Here is an 18,763-nt window from a genome sequence, read left to right as displayed (position 1 = left end):
ACCGTCCTGACACGGCGCAACTTGTCAAGGCCACCCGCCCTTTTGAGCGATTGAGTGTTGACTTTAAGGGCCCCCTTCCCTCCACTGACCACAATGTCTATTTTCTCAGTGTTATCGACGAGTACTCTCGGTTCCCCTTTGCCATCCCCTGCCCCGACACCACTGCCACGTCTGTCATAAAAGCCCTGCGCCAGCTCTTCACTCTGTTCGGATATCCCTGCTATATCCACAGTGATAATCCTCCTTTATGAGTGACGAGCTGCGCCAGTACCTGCTAGCTAGGGGCATTGCTACTAGTCGGACCACGAGTTATAATCCCCGGGGTAATGGACAGGTGGAGCGGGAGAATGCCACAGTGTGGAAGGCCACACTTTTAGCCCTTAAGTCAAAAGGGTTGCCGGTCTCTTGATGGCAGGAGGTCCTCCCTGAGGCACTCCACTCTATCCGCTCTCTGTTATGGACGTCCACCAATGCCACCCCTCACGAACGCCTATTCTCTTTTCCCAGGAAGTCTGTTACTGGGAGCACCCTACCAGTTTGGCTGACGTCCCCGGGGCCAGTTCTGCTCCGGAAACATGTGAGGAGCAATAAATACTCCCCGCTGGTCGAGAGGGTTCACCTTCTACATGCGAACCCCCAGTATGCCTATGTGGTCTTACCTGATGGGCGGGAGGACACGGTCTCCATCCGCGACCTGGCACCCGCAGGTGCAGCAGACCACTACCCTGAAGGCTCTCTGGTAACTATGAACCCTGCACCTGAGGTGACATCGTGCACACCAGGCCCTACACAGACTCCTCACGACACTTATATACCGGGCGTTTCGTACGCATTTATACCAGGCGCCTCGCACATGCGTGAGGGATCACCGGCGCCTAGTGGGCTGGAACAAGCACAACCTCCGTCCCCTGTGCAATCACCAATGTCGACGGCATCCATGCGATCACAGCCGGTGCTACATAGATCGCAGCGACAGATTCGACCACCTGATAGACTTGACTTGTAAGAAACTTCGCCACATGGAGACTCTTTTAAACAAAGGGGGGGTGAATGTGGTGAACTATGTGCCTGTCTGGACATGCCCTTGCTGACTGCTCCTGTGGCTCCTCCCACAGACCCCTGTATAAAGGCAATCTGAAGCCTATGCTCTCTCTCTCAGTCTCCAGGACGTAATATGATGGTCACTCACTCCTGGTTCCTTCTTCCAGTCAATAAAAGCCGATACCTTGCCTTACGTCTCAGTGTGAGTTATTGATGGTGCATCATGTATGTTACTCAAAATGGCTTCTTTGGTTTGTTACAAGCAGGAATGCTTCTTTGTCGGATAAGTGTTTCTCTCGCCGTTGTTTCGCTTTAGAATGGCTGATATGGTAATTGTATCCATTTGTTAATCAATGGGGAATGTTATTGTGTCTTGTGATGCTGGGAACTTGGGGGAGGGGTTTTCGCGGGTTTTTGGTGTGAGGGGGAGGCCGAGGAAGACGCTGAGGAAGGTGGACGTGTGCTGGACTGCTCGTAGGACCACCGGGGTGGTCCCAGGTGCGACGGCCAGATGGGTCGATTGGTTCATTAATTGAGCTCCAACGAGTGCACTAAACAGACTGAACTTTGATAAGTTGGCGCCTTTTGTTTTTTTTCATATATATCTATATATATATAGTATTGCCTACTACTCTTTTAATTTTAGTAAACTCTTTAAAGTGTATGTCATAATGGTATTCGTTGTGGGTTTGATACTGTTGGCGGGCGCGAGGCATAAACTCGATTCTCACAGCACCTGCGTGTACGGGAGGTGGGTTGGTGAGTGGCTGGAACTCCGTTTCCCCTAGACATATACCAGCCTTTTGGATAAGTGTTATATTGTAGCGGTGTGCTACACGCAGCGCTAAAATTACGACACGGAGTCGGTAACTGCAGACGAAGGAAAAACTTTATTCGAAATCCTCAGCCTCACTTTTAAGCCTCTCTCGACCTGCCCCCCGTGGCGCAGAGGCTCCAAAGCTCTGTGCTCGCGAACCCCCGTAGGCTATCTAATTGTGAGCCGGTTCGGATGTGCCAGGAAATGGGTCGCCACAATATCTTGTAAAAGTTGTGCCAAAATGTACCTTTTGTCTAACTTAATTGCACCATGACTGATTTGCATGTAACAGCATAACCTGAATGTTTAGTCTCTGTTCGGGGGTTCAGCTTGTGTGTACTAAACAGTAGTAGACGTCTTAGATGAGATGTATTTGCTTATATTTTTCGCTGCTATGTATAAGATCCAGGGTTGGGGGGGATTCGAATGTTGTGTTACTTCAGAATTGCCACTACCGTATTAGTACTGTATTAGTTTGGTATGGTTTTCTTGGTATTTTTATACTGCATACGCAATTGGTCGATACACAAGTGTGTGGATTGAAGGTTAAACGGAGATGGTAATGGAAGGACCTGATTGTAAAGTCGTTTGGTTTGTTTTGAGAACCTCTTCTGGCACTAAAACATCTAAAACAGGTAAAGGAATTAAAACCCGAAAAAATGTTTGTTGTCCTGAGTGTGTACTTTTCCCCAGGCCACAACATTTGGTACCAGGAGTGGAGCCAAATAAGGTTCGACAGTCACCCGGTTACAACTACATCTACTACTCCACCTTCATCAATGTGTTTAGTCACATCCTCAAAAAATTCAATCAGGCTCGTAAGGCACAACCTACCTTTGACAAAGCCATGCTGACTATTCCTAATCATATTATACCTCACTAAATGTTCATAAATCCTGCCTCTCAGGATCTTTTCCATCAGCTTACCAGCCACTGAGGTAAGACTCACTGGTCTATAATTTCCTGGGCTGTCTCTACACCCTTTCTTGAATAAGAAAACAGCATCTGCAACCCTCTAATCCTCTGGAACCTCTCCTGTCCCCATTGATGATGCAAAATCACTGCCAAGGGCTCAGCAATCTCCTCCCTTGCTTCCCACAGCAGCCTGGGGTATATCTAGACCGGTCTGAGTCACTTACCCAACTTGATGCTTTCTTAAAGTTCCAGCACATCCTCTTTCTTAATGTCTAAATTCTCAAGCTATTCAGTCCGTTGTAAGTCATCCCTACAATCGCCAAGGTCCTTTTCTATAGAAGCTAAGTATTCATTAAGTACCTCTGCTACCTGCTCCATTTCCATACACACTTTTCCACTGTCACACTTGATTGGTCCTATTCGCTCATGTCTTATCCTCTTGTTCTTCACATACTTGTAAAATGCCTTAAAATTTCCTTAATCCTGCTCACCAAGGCCTTCTCATGGCCCCTTCTGGCTCTCCTAACTTTATTCTTAAGCTCCTTCTGGCTAGCCTTATAATTTTCTAGATCTCTATCATTACCTAGTTTTTTGAACCTTTCATAAGCCTTTCTTTTCTTCTTCACTAGATTACAACAGCCTTTGTACACCACAGTTCCTGTACCCTACCATCCTTTTTCTCATTGGAACGTACCTATGCAGAACAACACATAAATATCCCCTGAACATTTGCCATATTTCTGTCATACATTGCCCTGAGAACATCTGTTTCCAATTTATGCTTCTAAGTCCCTAGCTTCATATTTCCCCTTACTCCAATTAAACGCTTTCCTAACTTGTCTCTTCATATCCCTCTCCAATGCTATGGTAAAGCAGACAGAATTATGATCACAATCTCTAAAATGCTCTCCCACTGAGAAACCTGACACCTGACCAGGTTCATTTCCCAATATCAGATCAAGTACAGCCTCTCCTCTTGTAGGCTTATCTACATACTATGTCATACTGGGGGAATTAAAATCCCCCATCATAACAATCCTGTTATTACTGCACTGTTCCAGAATCTGTCTCCCTATATGCTCCTCGATGTCTGTTAATATTGGGTGGTCTATAAAAAACACAGTGTACTTATTGACCCCTTCCTATTGCACCCACAGAGACTCAGTAGACAATCCCTCCATGACTTCCTGCTTTTCTGCAGCGTGACACTATCTCTGATAGTGCCATGCCCCCACCTCTTTTGCCTCCCTCCCTGTTCTTTCTGAAGCATCTAAAGCCTGGCACTCCAACTAACCATTCTTGCCCCTGAGCCAGCCAAGTCTCTGTAATGGCCACAGCATCAAAGCTCCCAGAACTGATCCATGCTCTATGCTCATCTGGTTTGTTCAAATTACTCCTTGCATTAAAATAGACACATCTCAAACCATCAGTCTGAAGCATATCCCTCTCTATCACATGCCTATCTTCCCTCTCACACTCCCTACAATCTTTCGCTATTTGTGAGCCAACCACCCCTTCGTCCGTTTCTTCAGTTTGGTTCCCAACCCCCAGCATTCTAGGACCATGTTGTAGATAAACTAGAATAGACCCTTATAGATATAATGTATAATAAAAACATATAACTTCCTGTGACTAAAAGGTATTATATTCAACAGAAAAATATATTAATTTAACTAAAACTTAACACAAAGTTTATGTCTGCTAATAGAGATTTCATTAAGATTCTACTATTTTAAAGTTCTTGCAGCCTTGACATATTATTTAATATTTAATGCACACCTGATTTCCTACAGTGTAAATATGCAGAAACTACATATAGATTTTCCACTAGTGAAGCATGGCATCGGTATACAGACATTTTTCTTCCCACCTAACAAACATGCCTGGTTATGAATTTGAATCATCGAGAAAAGTAGCTTATTTTTAACAATTCATTGGGCTGTGTCAAACATCATTTGGATTTGTGCTTGCAGCAGCCGAATCACACAAAATAAAAGTGTAGCTGCCTGAAAGCTAGGCAGTTCTGTTGGAAGCACAATGCCATCCTCAATCTTCCTGAATGGATGAAATAAGCAGCAAGGGTACAAAAATCATCGTTTTTATGAAGTGCCTGTCCAACTCCAGCCAGTACATCTGTCACTGACAACCCATTTCATTCTTAAAAGTGTCACTCACAACATGGGAACTGTCACAGAATCTTTCAATCACTCCTTTCTCAAATCTCCTCATCATTATGTGCCAGACTGAACTAGATCTGTCAAGGTTGCAGGCCAATAGATCAATTTGCATTTTAGTACCTTCAGGGAAAATGGCAATGTTGTAGTGGTGTGCTACATGCAGCGCTCCAGTAACGACACGGAGTCGGTGAGCTGCAGTTACAAAAGAGGTTTATTCAAACTTCGCGGCCTCACTTTAAAGCCTTCCTGATCCCGCCCTCCCCGGACGGGAATGCTGAATGCGTATTCACAGTCCCGTCCCATGTGCGGGCTTTTCCCCTTGCTGGTGAAGCAGGCTTGGCGCCCTCTTTGGGACCGGCCTCAATGCGGTGCACGCCACTTTGTGAGCCGGTTAGAGTGCGCTGGGAAGTGGGTCGCCACAATGTCTCATTAATTGGGATTTTGTTTGTAAGAATAAAACTACGTTAATTCAATTAGGATTTTTAGTTTTAAATTGATCAACAAGATTTGGGCATGTATCTATTGCCCGTCTCTAACAATGTTGAGAAGGTGAACCATTATCAAAAAAGATAAAAGGGCAATTTCAGAAAGAATAAAAGGGTATTTATGGCATTGTAAGAAACAGAGAAATTATTAATAGTGGCAGGATTAATAGACACTATGCATTATCCAAAGAGAAATGAAAGTTTATTTGATTATCTGAACAGGAAAGAAAACTGCTCAGAGCTTAGAAAATGACGCAGACACAATGTTAACTGGCTTTAATCTTGTAGCTTTCTCTCCCTGACTTTGCAGATTATCACATAAAAATAATATTAATAGGAAAAGCTGAGTTATATCCTGTGTGTAGAAATATTCAAAATATTCTGAAATATAATGATTATATTTCACCCACTTCTGTCACAGTCCTGGTGATCCAATTGGTTCATTATGAAAAATAAACCCATGGAATCGGTAGGCTGTCATGCGGAATAGTTTATTTTAAACATTTTCTGAACTTTAGCTGCCATTGGAAAATTGCAATGAAATCCTTCACATGTCCCTCTATTGGGAAATATTCTATGCTTTCTTGATTGATACTGATTCTAATTAGGATATTTTTAATATATTTGTTATGTCTTGCAAAATCAACCCCTGCTGAATGAAGCAATGTTCAGAATAAAGTGAACAAAAGTCCATTTTGTGAACCTATTTAACTTTGAGAAGTTAGAAATATATTATTAAATGCATGTTTCTTTAACATAGTCTCTGTAGAATTACAGTATAGTATATGCAGCTGGCACAAATGGCATAGACTATAAGCACAGAATAACTCCAAGGTCTAAAACAACTTCATTTGCAAATAAATCACATGAACTTTCCTCTGCTTTCCTGATCTAATGGCACTTTAATTTTATTTTATCTCCTTGATTTTATGGTGGGAAGTCAGTGGGATGTATGCCTGGAGTAAACTTGATGAATACATTCAGTAGTTAGAAGGCAGCCTTGATAGATGGGAGGGGTAAGATCACTCTTTGAGAGGTGGAACAGTGGAACAGATGGTCCTTGGATGTAGGGTGGTAATTAGCCTGGTGGGTAAGAAGCAGACAATTAGTTGGATCAATGGGGGGTGGAATTGGGAGGGCTGATACAGTGTGATGGGTTGGCTGAGTTTCTGAAGGAAAAGTGAGTAAGTATCAAGCTGAAAGAGACCAACATGAGATAAAGACCTGATTAGTGAGGGTGCACTTCATTTTGAAGTTGCTTCTCAGAGTACGGGGACAATGTCACCATCTTCTGCAAGACTCTCTATCAGTCACTGATCGATGTGCATCTGCATTCAGTTCAAACTGGGGGCTACAGTGAATCAGGCTAAAATTATGTCCATGATACTTGGTGGCAGCTCTCCTCCACTCTCAACTCTGATTAACTGATGATGCTAGATGATCCAGACAAAATGCGCACATGGTAAAGGGGAAAAAAAGCAGTTTTCTGGCAACACCTTTCTCAATAATAGGAAAGTACCTGGCCATCAGGTGTGAGGGGCCCCGCGTGTTTTGCTCGGCACACGCATGGCCCATAGGGCTGACATATGCAAATACACCCGTACATTTGCCAGAGAGATCTGTCAAGGATTATGCTGAACACCAGCAGAGCACAGGATTCTGTACGGTACGAGCTGTTCTCAGGAACACACAAGGAGGGGCTGCAGCCCTTTAGATAAGGGAGAATGTAACAGCAATCAGCAGAGAAGCATTCTTGGGAAATTGCCCAGTGAGGCCACAGGGGTAGAACTTAGAAACAAGAAAGGGAGAATCACTTTAGTGCAGCAGTATATTGACCACCCCGCCCCATAATCAATGGGAACTTGAGGCACAGGTGGGTAGAGAAATTGCTCATACTTGAAACAGTAATAACAGATTAGCAGCAGATCTTAATTTCCACAATATAGACTGGGTCACCCAGAGTATTAAAGCCTCAAATATGTCCAGGGAAGTTTCCTGAGTCAATATATAGGCAGTGCAATATCAGACCTCCTCATAGGGAAGGAGTCTGGGCAAGTAACTGAAGTGACAGTCAGGAAACACTTTGGCTCCAGTGACCATAATTCTATTAGCTTTAAGATATTGATGGAAAAGGACAAGAAAGGTCCACAGTTAAGCATCCTAACCGGGAGCTGGTATAATTTTGGTGGGATTTAGGATCTAGCAGAGGCCAATTGGGTGAGGAGCCTGTTCAAGGGAAAGGAATGAATGGAAAGTGTGATAGAAAGTGTCCAGGTGCAGCCTGTTCCTGTTCAGGAGAAGGGTAAACTTGATAAGTTTAGGAAGCTTGGTTGATGAGAGCAGACATTGAGTTCAGGAGCTTGACAACTATAAAAAGATAAGGAATACTCTTAAAAGGGAGATTAGGAAGTCAAAGAGAGGGTATGAGATGGAACTGGCAGGTAAGGCCAAGGAAAATTATACAAGGTTCTATAGCAATATTAGGAGTAAATTGATAGCTAGGGAGGGATAGGTCCCGTTAGAGATCAGCAGGGGCATCACTGTCTTGAGACACAAGATTTTTAAGGAATAGTTCTCCTCTATGTTTACAGAGGACAAAATCATGTTTGCTCAAGGGATAAGGGAAACAAGGAAGATACTGTATTTTGGAGGGCATTCATAGTACCAGATAAAACACATTTACAGCCTCATTATGCATTAAGGTGAAGAAATCCTCAGGGCCTGACTGAGTGCATCCTTGGATTTCGTGAGAGCCTAGAGAGGAAATAGTGGAGGCCCTTGTGCAGATATTTTCCTTCGTCATTAGCCACTGGTGAAGTTCCTGAAGACTAGAAGGTTGCTAATGCTGATCCATTGGTTACAAAAGGTGGTCAGGACAAGCCAGAAATCTGCAGGCCAGTCACCCTCAGTAGTGGGGAAGTTACCAGGTGGGGAATTTTGATGGACAAGATCTAACAGTATTCGAATAGAGAGTGTCTGATTAGGAGGTGTTAGCATGGATTTGTGCATGGGAAGTCAGTAATTTTCAGTTCCAGGGAATCCTGGGAGAGCTAGTTAGTTGTATTCAAAATTGTTTTGGAGGAAGGAAGCAGAAGATGGTGGTTGAAGGCTGTTTCTTTGAATGGAGGCTCGTAGCCAGCAAGGTGCGACAGGGATCATCATTGTGGGATCCTTGTTCAAAATTCTTCAGATGAATAATCTGGATACAAATGCACTGGTGAAGTTTCTGATGGTCACTAAGTTGGTGAACGACATAAAATTTAGGTGTTATTGTTGGTAGCTAGGGAAGTGGACTGAGAAGTGGCAAATTGATTTCAATACAGGCAAGTGTGAGGTGGTGCACTTTGGAAAGACAAACCAGCATAAGACTGGTTTTAATATGAATTTCAAGGCACCAGGGACTGTAATGGAACGGAGGCCCCTTGGAATATAACTGCATATAGTTTGTTGAAAGTAGTATCACAGGTAGACGGGCTGGCGTAAAATGCGCTCATCAGTCAGGCTATTGAGTACAAAAAGCAGGGCATTATGTTACAGTTGTTTAAATTGTTGGTGAGGACACACTTAGAGTACTGTATAGTTTTCACTGCCCTATTATACAAAAAATGTAGTTAAGCTGTAAAGAGTGCAGAAAAGATTTACAAGGATGTTGCAAGAACATTTTTTGTTACATTGTTACAAGGATGTTACTGGAAGACTTCAGTTATAGGGAGAGATTATAGTTGGAAATTACAATCAGTGGAATGAATTAAAGTGTAGCAGGGGGCCAAGATAAAAAAAAGAGTGATGAGTACAGGACTGAAGGTGTTATACAGTATTTGAATGCACACAGTACACAGAATAAGACAGGTGATCTTGTAGCACAGTTAGAGATTGGCAGGTATGATGTTGTGGCACCACTGAGTCATGGCTAAAAGAAGATTGTAGTTGGGAGCTTAACATCCAAGGATACACATTGTATCAAGGAGATAGACAGGCAGACAGAGGGGGTGGGTGGCTCTGTTGATTAAAAAAAATATGAAATCAAATCCTTAGAAGGAGGTGACATAGGATCAGAAGATGTAGAATCCTTGTGGGTAGAGTTAAGAAACTGCAATGGTAAAAAGACCTTGATGGGAGTTATATACAGGCCTCCAAACAGTAGCCAGGATGTGAGCTACAAATTACAATGGGAGACAGAAAAGCCGTATAATAAGGACAATAAAAATGCAAACACGAGGAAATCTGCAGATGCTGGAAATTCAAGCAGCACACACAAAATGCTGGTGGAGTGCAGCGGGCTAGGCAGCACCAAAAGGAAGAAGTACAGTCGACGTTTCAGACCAAGACCTTACATCAGGTTTAAGGGTCTCGGCCCGAAACGTCGACAGTGCTTCTTCATATAAATGCTGCCTGGCCTGCTGCACTCCACCAGCATTTTGTGTATGTAATAAGGACAATGTTATAATAGTCGTAGGGGATTTCAATATGCAGATAGATTGGGAAAATGGGATTGGTGCCAAGGGAGGGAACTTGTAGAATCCCTATGAGATTGTTTTTCAGAGTATCTTGTGGTTGATGTTAAAAGGAGAATGGTAATTCTGTATTGGGGGTTATATAATGACCCAGATTTGATTATGGAGTTTAAGGTAAAGGAACCCTTAGTAGACAATCACAATATGATAGAATTCATGCTGCTGTTTGAGAAGGAGAAGCTAAGATGAGTTATATCATTATTACGGTGGAGTAAATGGAATTACAAAGGCATGAGGGAAGAGCTGGCCAAAGCTGATCCAAAGGGGACACTGGCAGGAACGTCAGCACAACAGCAATAGCATGAAATTCTGGGAGCAAGTCAGTAGGTGCAGGAAAGATACTGTACATTCCAAAGATGAAGATGCATTGTAAAGGGAGGATAAGGAAGTCGTGGGTGACAAAGGAAGTCAAAGGCAGCATAAAAGCAAAAGAGAGGGCATATAATATAGCAAAGATTAGTGGGAAGGTAGAGGATTGGGAAACTTTTAAAAGCCATAAAAAGAGAAAAGATTAAATATGAAGGTAAGCTAGCCAATAATATAAAAGAGGTTACAAAAAGTTTTTTTCAGATACATGAAGAGTAAAAGAGAGATGAGAGTGGAAATCAGAGCACTGGAAAATGACAGTGGAGAGGTAGTAATTGGGAAAACAGAAATGGCGGACAGATTTAATAAGTATTTTGTGTCAGTCTTTACTGTGGAAGACACTAGCAGAATGTCAGAAATGTGAAAGTGTCAGGGGGCCGAAGTGAGTGCCATTGCTATTATTAAGGAGAAGGTGCTTGGGAAGCTGAAAACTCTGAAGGCAGATAAGTCACCTGGATCAGACAGACTGCAACCCAGGGTTCTGAAAGAAGTAGCTGAAGAGATTATGGAGGCATTAGTAATAGTTTTTCAAAAATCACGAGATTCTGGAATGGTTCTGGAGGACTAGAATATTGCAAATGTCACTCCACTTTGTAAGAAGGGAGGGAGGCAAAACAAAGGAAATTATAGCCCAGTTTCCAATATGGTTGGAAAGGTGTTGGAGTCTATTATTAAGGATGAGGTTTTGGGGTACATGGAGGCATGTGATAAAATAGGCCAAAGTCAGCATGGTTTCCTTAAGGGAAAATCTTGCCTGACAAATATGTTGGAATTATTTGAGGAAATAACAGGCAGGATAGACAAAGGAGAGTTAATGGATGCATTTTATTTGGATTTTCAGAAGGCCCTTGATAATTCATTCACTAAAGGTTAATTTGCAGATTGAGTCAGTGGTAAGATAGGCAAATGCATTGTTAGCATTCATTTTGAGTGGACCAGAATATAAAAGCAAGGATGTAATGCAGAGGCTTTATAAGGCATTGGTCAGACAACATTTGGAGTATTGTGAGTAGTTTTGGGTCCATTATCGAAGAAAGGATGTGCTGGCATCGAAGAGGGTTCAGAGGAGGTTCACAAGAATCATCCCAGGAATGAAAGGGTTAACATATGAGGAGTGTTTGATGACTCTGGGCCTGTACTCTCTGGGGTTTAGTAGAATGAAAGGATATCTGATTGAAACCTATTGAATATTGACAGACCTAGACAGAGTGGATGTGCAGACAATGTTTCCCATAGTTGGTGAGTCTAGGACTAGAGGGTACAGCCTCAAAATAGAGGGACATCCATTTAGAACAGAGAAGAGGAAAACATTCTTTAGCCATAGGTAGGTAAATCTCTGGAATTCATTGCCACAGACAGCCGTCATTGGGTATATGTAAGGTGAAGGTTGATAGGTTTTTGATTAATCAGGACATCAAAGAATATGGGGAGAAAGCAAGAGGAGGGGGTTGAGAAGGATGGAATGTTGGAGCAGACTTGATGGGCCAAATTACCTCATTACACTCCTTTGTCATATGGTCTTATGGTAATAAACTTTTCCCCAGGCAGAGAAGACCAGAGTTGAGGGGCAATGATTTAAGGTGGGAGAGGAAAGATTTAAAAGGGACCCGTGGAGCAACTTCACACAGAGTGGTGAGGACATGGAATGAATTACCATAGGATGTGGTTGAGGCAGTTACAATAGCATCATTAAGGAGGCACTTGGAAAAGTACATGTGGGATATGGGTTCAATGCAGGAAATTAGGCCAAGCTGGATGTGCACCATGGTGGAATGGACTCCATGTGCCAAAGGAGCTGTATCGATGAGTATTGGTCTATGACTAACCATCAGCTCATCTGCCTGAAACACAGTGGTCATCTAGAGCCTGACTTAAAGACTCCAAGTGAGTGGATTGAACCTCAGCTACCTATTGCAGCTGTAGGCACTCACTGCAATGGGGCACGACCACAGATTAAGGGCTAACAAATTACTAGCTGAAGGAATTCGCCAAGTCGATCAGCATCTGCTTGGGGAAAGGGAACTGTTGACATTTCAGGTTAAAACCCTGCATCATATTCCGGCATCTGTTGTCTCTTGTGTCTAGTATCTACATTTTTAGACTCTCCTTTTACTGCACACTGTAATCAGTGTCAAAGTTCAAGGATTATATTTCAATGATGTTAAGTGCTTGGAATAACATGACTGTTGAAAACATTAACTTAATCAGTTTGTTTTCTGGACATCTGAAATGTTTATGAACTACATTTTGAAATTAATTAGGCTTCATTAGTGCTGTGATCTCCTGCTCCTCCACAAGGGTCCTGCTGGCACAAGACCATTGGAAAGTTGTCGATGAGGATCTGGACAGACATGGCAGATTGCATGTTACTGTAAATGTTCATGACACTAATGTGCCCGATACACCAAGGAACTGGAATGAACACAGATTGTGGAACTTGCCCACTAATGCCTGAACGATAGTGCTTCTCCTTTTCTTTGAAATTTGATTGCATCATTCATAGAATAATGGAGCACTGCAATTCAATTCCTAGGCCTACATCTACCCAGTGAATCATGATTGCGAAGAAGGTGCCCTTTTTCCAACTTGTATTATTCCCCAATATCTTGATAAGAGTCAGAGTAACACCAACTACATTATGTGTTGAAGCTCTCCAACAGAGTAGGATTATTAATTCAACACAATGTCATCAGTCGGACCTCATGGACATTTAAAGCCAGTTTACAATCTCAATGAGTGGCTGAACCATTCAACTCCCGGTGAATTCTTCAGTGACAACAAAGTATACATAGAATGTCACAGAAAACTATGTTACTGCAAATACTTGTCTTTCACAGACCAGTTCTACACGTGGCAAGTTTTCCAAGACTTTGACTTTACTTAAAATCCAAAAACAAAATCAAAAAAATGTTCGGACACCATAAACACAAGAGGTTCTGCAGATGCTGGAAATCTTGAGCAATACAGAATTCTGAAGGAACTGTGCAAGTCAGGCAGCGCCTATGGAGAGGAATAAACATTCAACTTTTTGGGTGAGAACCCTTCATCAAGAAAAGAAAGGAAGGGGCTAGAAACCAGAATAAGAAGGTGGGGGGAGGGGAAAGAGTACAAGCTAATCTGTGATAGGCAAGGCCAGGTGAGGGGGAAGGTGGGTGGGCAAGGGGAAGGGGGGAATGAAGTAACAAACTGGAAGGAGATAGGTAGAAGAGGAATGGAAAAAGAGAGAAGGAGGAAGGGCAGATAAATTACCTGAAGTTGATGAAATACGATACGATAGGGTCTTTTAAGAGACTTTTGGATAGGTAAATGGAGCTTAGTAAAATAGAGGGACTAGTAAGCCCAGTAATTTCTAAGGTAGGGACATGTTCGGTACGTGGGCTGAAGGGCCTGTATTGTGATGTACGTTTTCTATGTTTCTAAATCAATGTTAATGGCAGAAGTTACCCAGACAGAATGTGAGGTGTTGCTCCTCCAACCTGAGTTTGGCATCATCATGGCAGTAAAGGGGACCATGGACAGACATGTCAGAATGGGAATGGGAAGTTGAATTGAAATAGATGGCCACCGAGAAACCCTCTATTTTACGGTGGACAGAGCTTTCCTTTCATAATCTGATTACATACTGAACGTCAAAGTTAAGACAGATTTTGGTGTTTTGCACAAGAACCTTCTTCAAAACTTAACAGTTAAATTTTCAGTTCTCTGCTTCCCACATGATGATAGTCTTTGAAAACCACCAACCCAAGAGCATCGACACTTGCCACAGAGTCGCAAGGTACCTATGTTGGGAGGGATTCTGTCTACTGACTTCCACCTTGTAGATTTTGCATAACCCTAGGTTTACTGGATCTCAGAGCTGTTGAACCCATGCTGATCAGGTACAGAGCCTTTGGGTCGTAGCAGTTAAACAGGATAAGGAGTGATCTTGTGCACTCATTCATGTGTGCAGTTCTCCCTACGATATCCAGGTGCTTTGAGTTCCTTCCACAAACTAAAGACATGCTGGTAGCATAACTGTAAATTTCCCCTTAATTTCACCGAATGGTAAATGAATCAAAAAGTTAGTGAGCATGTTGCAGAGAACAGGTGTCAGGAAAATAAGAAGAGTTTGAGTGGGAGAATGCTGGACTCGATGCGCAAAATGGCTACATTGCGTATCATAATGTTTATACTTATGTAGATAGGATAGTGTCCTCTATTATCCGCTCTCTTCTCTCCACAGCAAGGTTGGTGGGCAGAGAGTCCCTGGGGGAGAAACCGTTGCACCATTAGAACTAGTGTTGTGGGAAGAAGCACTTAAGAGACACCATGCAACGAGACTATGGATAAATAACTAAATGAATGCATATCCTCCTTATCCTGGGTAGACATGTTAATATTTGATTCTGTCTTTATTGAAATCTCTGCTTATGAAATATATATGCACCAGACACAAACCATTCTACTCCGCAGCTCTGTGGGTGTACGGCACACATAAAATGCTAATAAGAGCTCAGTGTTTTTACATCATGGAGTTTAAGCTGTCATCCTATATTTATTATGCCTCTGACGATTCAAGATATGGATTCTGAAGAGAGTATCTCATGATTCTCTACTAATGCAGATTTCTTTTAATGATACATCAACAGTTTCACATCCATAAACCATCATGATTTGAATGCAAACAACCCCCTTTATATTATGCCTCAAATCAACCGTGTTGTTGAAAATTGCTGTTGCTTTTGAGGTGAATCTGAAGAATAACTTTCAATTACACACACACACTCACTCCACTTACATTAATATACAGGGCACATGCTTTATTAGGAAGTAAACATACAGGCTGAGTTTATAAGGAACAATACTGAGAAAGCATGCACAATTTTTTTTGATTCAAAGCAAAAATAATCAGTGAATGCTGCAAAAGATCACATCGTTTCTCAAGGCTGGGATGTGTAGGCAAGTTGCTGCACAATGGAATTAGTCAGTCCCATCATACGTACTAGCCTCCATAGTATCCAAGACATCTTCAAGAAACTGTGTTCTAGGAAGGCGGTGTCCATCATTAAGGACCCCCACCACCCAAGACATGCCCTCTTCTCATTGGTACCATTGGGAAGGAAGTTTAGAAGCCTGAAGGCACACACTCAGCGATTCAGGAACAGCTTCTTCCCCTCTGCCACCCGATTGTAATTTAATATTTTCTTTATACTTATTGATTATGAATTTCATTGGACTGCTGCAGTAAAGTTAACAAATTTCACGACATATGCCGGTGATAATAAACCTGATTCAGATTCAGATTCTAAAGTAAGGGGCTTTATCCAGTTAGCGCATTTATACACCAGCTATAAACTTATACCTGCCTGTCCTTATGCCTCCTGTGGCTTGGTATCTATTTCTGACTGATTACATATCCATCAAGTGCTGTGGAATATTTTCCTTTGCTAGAAGCTATCAAATCAGTCTAAGCTGTAATAGCATTATAGGGCTGTGGATAGATGTCAAATTTAATACCTGTTCTTTATTTCTACTGCAAAGAACCACTGAAATGACAGGTGATAAATAGTATTCTGGACAATATACCAACTAATGCAACTATCAGAATAATTTTATTCAATTCCAGTGTCTCCTTCTTGGCAAACTTTTGTCAAAGTTCAATGCATATTTTAATGTACTTACATCTAACTGCAACATGATAGGGTCATGTGGCACAAGAAGAGACTGATTGCCTCCTCTTGCTTGTGTCTAATATGCTTGGTGGAGATGTCCAATGACCCACCGCGCCCAACAAGCTGTTTGAAGAGGTATACATGGGTCTGATTAAATTTTTTCTTAACCACAGATCCATACAGGATTTGTATTCCTGTTGCTCTCTGCAGGAAAGTTGGATGGACATCAGCAAGGGACATTGAACATAACGAGTGATTGAGCAGTGCACTCTAATTGCTACAAGCATTCCAATAAGAGTTACTTATGGATGACAGACCAGAACAGCTATAGATTTGCAATGAGGATAAAAATATATTAGAAGTCAATCATGATGAACTGCCTCATTGACTTGTGTATTGGAAATTCAATTATTTTTATGTGGAGGTGAAAAGGTGCATTCATAGTAATACAATTTATCAACTGGATGAATTATGCATAAATTAAGCACAGCTTTAATGGTCATTTAGTTAAAATGTCAAATGCCTCTTTTGACATGGACAGACACATGAATGAAGGGATATGGACTGTGTGCAGGAAGATGGGGCTTTGCCTAAGCTCTGTTGTTCTATGATATGTGCACATTCACCAGAGGAACTGAAGCAGTCCAAGAAGCTGCTCACCACCATCTTTTCAAGCCCACTGGGGATGGAAACTAATGCCGGCTTTGCTGGTGATGCTTGGATCCCAAAGAATTAGTCAAAAGAAACAAAAGTAAACACATTAAATCCAAAAAACTGTCTCTCCAGTTGCTGGTCTAATCCTGTCAATATACTCTCTTTCTCTGACCCTCTCATTATCAAAAGTTAACCAATGACAGTGTTTACATGAAGCATTTAGAAGTGAAATGGAGAATTACAATTCTCTCCTGTTCTCAACAGATCTATATAGATACTCCGTACGTATTAAATCTTTTTGTGAGATTACAGTACGAGAGTGCAACAACCCTACATTTATGGATTATACTGAAGCTTAAGCATCCTGAAAAATACAGAATCTTCCTGGGAAAAATGGAATTACCAAACATCAAGTGATACTTGGCTGTTCTCCAGGCTGCTGCATACTTCACAGCAGTATTTCATTTCCCATTCACTGAAAGAATCAATAAGGCTGCAGCAAACCGGAAAATTGTCTCTATATTTTTCTCTCCCTACCTTCCCTGTTATTTCCTGCTGAGCTGACACCCCTTTTAACTGGTCTGACGGCAGGTTCCTAACCAAATGGTTCAACCACCACTCAACAGAAAATGAATTTTTGTGAACTTAATCAAAGCTATTCGACACCTCATCCCTTTCAGATACAAAGGTTAGATTGAGCCAACAATCAGTAGAAATTCAGAAATATCTTCATTAGGCCAGCATGTTTCCTTCACTGTTGCCACCTAGCACCATCCATTCTATAGGCTCTGTGTAAGGCAGATGATGCACTATACAAAATGAGGACATAATATTCATAAACTCCAGTTGCACTGAAGTGCTTTCGAGCAATGAACCAACTTTGAATTATTCAGCACAACTTTGACCTGCTACTCAGTTTTAACTTGTTCCTTTACTTTTTTTTTCTTCTCTCTTGTGCGGTAACCTGGCTCTTTATACTATTAACCAGGTGGCTCCATAAACAATGGGATCACCAAGAAACAACAGTTATACTCGACATTCTCTATCCATTCCACTTTTATTTTGTCTCTACTTTATACACTGCATCATCTTCAACCATTCTGCAACTTAAAGCCAATATGCTTCCTGATTTCCCCAGTTCTCATTAAGGCCCTGAACTCTGAAATGTTTCACTCTCTACAGATAACTGCCGATCTGTTGAGTGTTCCCAGCATTTTCCAGTTTTATTTCATTTACCTGTTAAATGTGGTCACTGCATATTGTACAAAGCACAGGAACAAATCTGCATCCAAACAAACTCCCACTATCAGCAACTATATGATGATGAGTATATAATTAGTGCTTTTAGTGAAACCAATTCAAGGACAAATATTGGCCAGGATCCTGGGAATAACTCATATGCCTTTCTTCAAAATCTTTTAATGGATTATTTTATCTCCAGCCAAGAGCTGGTATTATTCCAGTGCCAGCAGTGTGCAGCAATCCTTGAACGTCAGGGTGAGGAATGAAGAAATATGGATTGGAACAATTAACAAAAACATATGCATAATGATTTTGAAAAGATAAGATGATTTATGGGAAGCAAGGTCAAATTTTGTAGTGCTTGCTGGGTCGAATTACCTTCTACCGATATCTGCAACCTTAGTTGAACCATGAGTTTATTGCCAATAGGCAAAAGGACACAAGTAACTCAAGATGTTTCTCTGCTATCACTCAGCTGTAACTCCAAAACTGAAGAAAACACTCACAAAACATTTTCTTACCTGACCAATGGCCCGAGCTGGTGCCAGATCTATCTGTGCACGTTTCACTGACTGGTTTGAAGACAGTCTCCCAACCCCCAGTGGAGTAACGCCAATTCTGGGATTCCAGGATGAGAGTGCGCTGTGTTCCATATGCAATCATGAAACAGTAGACGACATGGTGAAGCTGACAGCCATAGCCACAACCCTTGTTGATATTACACACCAGCTTCTTGGCTTTACTGCAGTCCTTGGGATTCTGGGAATGGAAAAGGAAAAACAGTAATTTAACAGCTGGACTTCTGAATTAAATAAAGCAAAGCAGTGCAGATTTCTCTCCTCACACAGCAAGGTGAAGTGCCTTTCATAGGTTCAATATAATGTCATTATTAAAAAAAATG

The 18,763-nt window shown here is 41.8% G+C and overlaps 1 protein-coding gene across 13 annotated transcripts in view; it reads right to left on the bottom strand.

Annotated features, from left to right (window-relative positions):
• LOC132383951 (alpha-(1,6)-fucosyltransferase) overlaps positions 1-18,763 on the bottom strand; it is an 825,511-nt gene that overhangs the window by 73,829 nt on the left and 732,919 nt on the right. For all 13 annotated transcript variants that reach the window (XM_059955175.1, XM_059955226.1, XM_059955235.1 and 10 more), the window contains one exon: positions 18,384-18,621. In XM_059955175.1, coding sequence (XP_059811158.1) covers positions 18,384-18,621 — 238 coding nt within the window. The remainder of the gene's footprint in view (positions 1-18,383; positions 18,622-18,763) is intronic.

The sequence above is a fragment of the Hypanus sabinus genome, chromosome 2 (genome assembly GCF_030144855.1).
Source record: "Hypanus sabinus isolate sHypSab1 chromosome 2, sHypSab1.hap1, whole genome shotgun sequence".
Classification (NCBI taxonomy): domain Eukaryota; kingdom Metazoa; phylum Chordata; class Chondrichthyes; order Myliobatiformes; family Dasyatidae; genus Hypanus; species Hypanus sabinus.
This window is presented reverse-complemented; position numbering and strand designations above follow the sequence as displayed.